Source organism: Cherax quadricarinatus, chromosome 75 (assembly GCF_038502225.1).
Source record: "Cherax quadricarinatus isolate ZL_2023a chromosome 75, ASM3850222v1, whole genome shotgun sequence".
Lineage (NCBI taxonomy): Eukaryota > Metazoa > Arthropoda > Malacostraca > Decapoda > Parastacidae > Cherax > Cherax quadricarinatus.
The window spans coordinates 21,939,932-21,945,214 of NC_091366.1; the positions used below are offsets into that span (position 1 = coordinate 21,939,932).

Sequence of the window (5,283 nt, forward strand, 5' to 3'; positions counted from 1 at the left end):
ATTATGGGAGAGGTAACCACAGAGGTGGGTGAAGATGGGATACCAGAAGTGGGGGGACGTTTTGAAACACGGGAATAAGAAACACGTGGGAGTCTCCCTTGGAGGCGGAGATGAGAAACTGCCATGGCATAAGGGAGACCTTCTGTCTCTTTGAGGTAACGGATTTCCCGCTCGTTTAAATAGACCTGACAACGGCGAGAGTACGAAGGGTGAGCCTCATGACAGTTAAGGCAAGAGGGAGATCGATTGCAAGATGTATTAGAATGGTCATCGGCACCACAGACTGGGCATTCGGCGATAGATCTGCAGTATTTCGCTGGATGGCCAAATCGCCAGCAATTTCTACACTGTTGTGGTGTAGGGATCACCTTTCGAACTTGTAACCGATGTCCTGCTATATAAACTGAGGATGGGAGTTCTCGGCTGTCAAAAGTTAAACGAGCCACATTGCTAGGGTATTGTCTCCGCCCACGGGCACGAAGAACGTAAGTGTCTACCTTGAGGATTGGGAGATCTTGGAGTTCCAGCTGTTCTAGAATGTCAGTGCCACATGTCTGGAAATTTTGTTGAACTATGGTATGTGGTAGAATGACGGTACCACTACAAGAATTGAGGGAATGATGTTTTTCAAGAGTGACAGGAACAGTATCGATATGGGAAAGACGAGAGAGCTCATGAGCCTGGGTAGCATTCTGTACGGTAATGATGCGCGTACCGCTCTTAAGAGCATGAAAAGAAATATCTTTACCAACATGGCGTAGGAGTGCCTTGCCAATACTATGGTCAGAAAGATAGGCAGTAGAGGAAGTTGGTCGTAAAGTGAAGAATTTAGTCCACTGTTCAGTCTGAAACTGAGCGTGGAAAGGTAGTGAAGGACGTGTCGATCGTTTCTGAGAAGAACGAGGTGGAGAAGTATCATCAGCAGGTAATTGTCGTTGGCGTTTAGGCGTGGGACCAGAGTTGGTCCGACGTGGAACGGGTCGGCGATTTGAAAATTGCCGCACCGTAGAGGGAGAGGCCGGAAGCATAGTCAGAGGAGAGCGAAGGTCCGATAAATCGAAGGAGTCAGTCGAGGCCTCAGTACCTGAAGCGGGTGAGGAAACAGCACCGGCAATAGGTACAGAGGCATGAGGAATGTCTGAAGAGTGGTCCAAAGATGAGGCGGGGTCAGAACGGGGTGCGGTATCAAGAAGGGGCCCGGGGGTACCAGGTTCATGGACTAGGGCTGCCATGGTTAGGTTACTTCTTTCTTTTTGTTTTTAAGAAAAAAAAAGAAAGAAGAAAAGAAAATAAAAATAAAAAAAAGAAAAAAAAAGGGGGGACCGGGGAGGGATAGGTCCTAGGAGGAATGAAAGGGCCAGAAATCTCCCTCCGCGCCCAAGAGGACCTCAGCACCGCAAGTAGCGCAGATGCAGCATGGAACCCGTGCCATACCCTACCCATCATGCTAGTAAACTAACAATCCGGGATAGCAACCTCACATCTGCCGAGCTACCTCGGTGGACAAAAGAGAGGGCGGCCGGATATCCACCACAAAGCATACCTCCTTCGGCCACCACCCCCGGAATCCGAAAGGTGGCTTCCAGAGATACACTCGTCGCCCGAAAGACACCCAAAGCTACTCCGGGATACCGGAGAGGGATCGGGACATCCCCAGGCGATCCAGATTCCATGGCAAACTACGCCACCGCTAAGAACCTCAACGGAATGGGATGGACCCCGGTATCCTTTCCCCTACCTAGGAACTAGCGTGCCTGTGGGAGAAATCCCAAAGGACAAAAAGAGGAAGGGCAAAAGGGAGGGGTGGGGAGGGGGAGGAGGAAAGGAAAAAGGGGAGGATGGGGAGGATGGGATAGGGGAGGGGAGATTGGGGGGTAATTAGGTTCGGTCTGAGGAAGAAGACCGATAGGTCTAATTCCTCAGACCAAGAGCCTCTTCACCACGCCAAGGAGCCCCCCTTGAAGAGTGTGGATAGAAACATTGGGCATGTTTCTTTACACTGGTTGTCTATGTTCACCCATCAGTAAGATGGGTACCTAGAAGTTAGTGGACTGGTGTGGGTTGCATCCTGGGCCAAGGCCCTAATTTGTGGGAAATGCTCAGCGTAACAAGAGGCTTTCTATATAGTAGAATGTCACTGATGCCAGCTAGGCCTGTATACCTTGTACATGTACTTGTAGTAAGCAAATATATTATTATTATTATTATTATTATTAGTAACATATTTCACTCTCAACACTGTTATGGTAAATTCATTTTATATATTCTGATGAGTTTATAACTAAAATATTACTTTAACATTCAACACTAACATATTTTATCTCCTGCATGTACTTTCATATGTGTCACAAGATTGCCTTTTTGACTAAAACATTTCAAACACTGTGAACATTGATATGGTTTATCTCCTGCATGTACTTTCATATGTTTCACAAGATTGCCTTTTTGACTAAAACATTTCAAACACTGTGAACATTGATATGGTTTATCTCCTGCATGTACTTTCATATGTGTCACAAGATTGCCTTTTTGACTAAAACATTTCAAACACTCCGAACATTGATATGGCTTATCTCCTGTATGTACTTTCATATGTGTCACAAGATTGCTTTTTTGACTAAAACATTTCAAACACTCTGAACATTGATATGGTTTATCTCCTGAATGCACTTTCATATGTGTCACAAGACTGTGTTTCACACTAAAACATTTCAGACACTCTGAACATTGATATGGTTTGTCTCCTGTATGTATTTTCACATGTGTCACAAGACTGCGTTTCACACTAAAACATTTCAGACACTCTGAACATTGATATGGTTTATCTCCTGTATGTATTTTCACATGTGTCTCAAGATTGCGTTTCACACTAAAACATTTCAGACACTCTGAACATTGATATGGTTTATCTCCTGTATGTACTCTCATATGTGTAACAAAATTGCTTTTATCAGTAAAATATTTCAGACACTCTGAACACTGATATGGTTTATCTCCTATATGTATTTTCACATGTGTCACAAGACTGCGTTTCACACTAAAACATTTCAGACACTCTGAACATTGATATGGTTTATCTCCTGTATGTACTCTCATATGTGTCACAAGATTGCTTTTATCAGTAAAACATTTCAGACACTCTGAACAATGATATGGTTTATCTCCTGTATGTACTCTCATATGTGTCACAAGATTGCATTTTTGACTAAAACATTTCAAACACTCTGAACATTGATATGGTTTATCTCCTGTATGTACTCTCATATGTGTCACAAGATGGCCTTTTTGACTAAAACATTTCAGACACTCTGAACATTGATATGGTGTACGTTCTTTATGTTTTTCCATATTTTTTAAACAATGGTATTTCATTTAAAATATTTTAGTCATACAACATTGGTATAGTTAATCTTCCTTATGTACTCACATGTCTATTTCAAGATAGTTTTTTCAACTATTTTGGAGACTGAAAACACAGTTTTCCTTATGAACATATTCCCATGTTAAGATTTATTTAAGCAAAACTTTCCCTACTTATAAGCACTAATAAAGTTTATATTGTGCATTAAAACACTATCATAATTTTTGTTTTGTGTGTTAAAAGAGTAATATATGTAGTGGAACACTGCAGATACACTCAACATCACTTTTATTATTATTTTATCTTGTTTTTATACAGATTTTTCTGAAAATTATTAATTACAGTATTACTAGCATGTATTTTTCTATTAACTACCATGCATATTTAGATAGAATTCCCAATATCAAAAGTAAAATTGTTTAATTAGGAATACTTAGGTAGTTAAAAATTCACAAGGATAACAGATGTTGCCTTTCTTGTAGTACTGAAGATATAATGTCTGGCAAGACACAACTTGGTAATCTTCCACAAAATATTTCTGCAATAGAAACATGAGTCAGTATAGTACAATATTCCACAATTAACAACAACACATACTCAACAAGAAAAGATTTTTTCCCAATTATCACGTTTCACTAAACAAAATTGTCACTTTTAACCCATTCACTGTCAGTCCCATATTATTATGGCTTAGAAGCCAGTGTCAATCCAATAGTACTCTGCCAAAATTCTAGTAGCTTTCAATCTTGCAGGAGATAGCTGGTAGGCCTACATATGAGAGAATGGGTCTGAGTGGTCAGTATACATAGCATAAAAAAAAATCCTGCAGCACTCAGTGCATGAGAAAAAACTGGGACTGTGTTTTTGTTTAAAACAGCAGATAAATCCTGTGAGCTTGCTAGTAAACCGGGAAATCCATGAGAAAGTGAAGAACCGAAATAGAGGCCTGACAAGCCTCACAGAGAGGGACAGGGTATCATTCCATGAGATACCCATAGGTAAGGAGAGTATGGTCGACGTGAAGATGGGAGAGCACAGTCTCCTGAGTATGGCAACAGTAGTAAGAAGATGGCCACAAACCCAAAAGTGGTTTAATAGAGTGCAATTTGTTATTGTGCATGTTCAACCACCGTTGCTGCCAAAAGCCATGAAAAGGGTAGAGATGATGGTAAAATAATCCCTGAATGGAATATATCTATAGGAAACCAGATGATCATGCACTACAGACCATGCAGCAGCATCCACCTGTTCATTTCCTTGTACATCAACGTGTGCAGGGACCCAACAGAAAAAGTAGTCCTTGTTTTTACTATCTACACAGCGTGAAGTTGAATATGAAGGACCAATGGATAAGGGAAATTAAATTGTTAAATGGGCTGTAAAGCACTGAGGGAATCCAAAATGATAACAAAAGCCAATGAAGACATATATGGAATATGGAGAAGCACTAAGAGGATGACATACAACTTGATGGTAAAAATACTTGCCGAGTCTAACAAATGACCCTGGACAACATCAACAGGGAACACCACCATAAACCCAACACCGTCAGAAGATTTAGAACCACCTGTATAAACAGTGACAGCATGAACATGCGACCGGAAGTGATCAAGAATAAGAGAGTGAGGAGCAGTCATAGGTAGAAGATCTTTGACACACAGCAGTAGGGGAGAACAGACACAAACCATTGGAACCTCCCAAGGAGGAAAGGAAAAGACAGATGCTTTATGAACATACAAGGGAGACAAGTGGAGAGAAGACCTGAGTGAGTAAAGACCTAGGAAAACAGATGGATTAAGCAGGGGTGCCGATCAATTAATGGGCTTCTACTAAAGTCTGAGACAAACCTATACATAGAAGGAACCCGAAGGTCATGAGAGTGGACAAAGTAATGAAGGCAATGAGTATGATGACAATTGGCT

General features: G+C 41.2%; 1 protein-coding gene across 1 annotated transcript; it reads right to left on the reverse strand.

Annotated features, from left to right (window-relative positions):
- Nucleotides 1–1,971: 1,971 nt before the first annotated feature.
- On the reverse strand, nucleotides 1,972–3,932 carry LOC128691952 (gastrula zinc finger protein XlCGF57.1-like). Its single transcript, XM_053780941.2, has one exon. It carries the CDS (start codon nucleotides 3,370–3,372, stop codon nucleotides 2,308–2,310), a length of 1,065 nt encoding a protein of 354 aa, XP_053636916.2. The 5' UTR covers nucleotides 3,373–3,932; the 3' UTR covers nucleotides 1,972–2,307.
- Nucleotides 3,933–5,283: the final 1,351 nt, after the last annotated feature.

Bases quoted from the DNA above. Each gene is read 5' to 3' on its own strand.
- LOC128691952 (XM_053780941.2), bottom strand. From the start codon at position 3,372: ATGAAATACCATTGTTTAAAAAATATGGAAAAACATAAAGAACGTACA.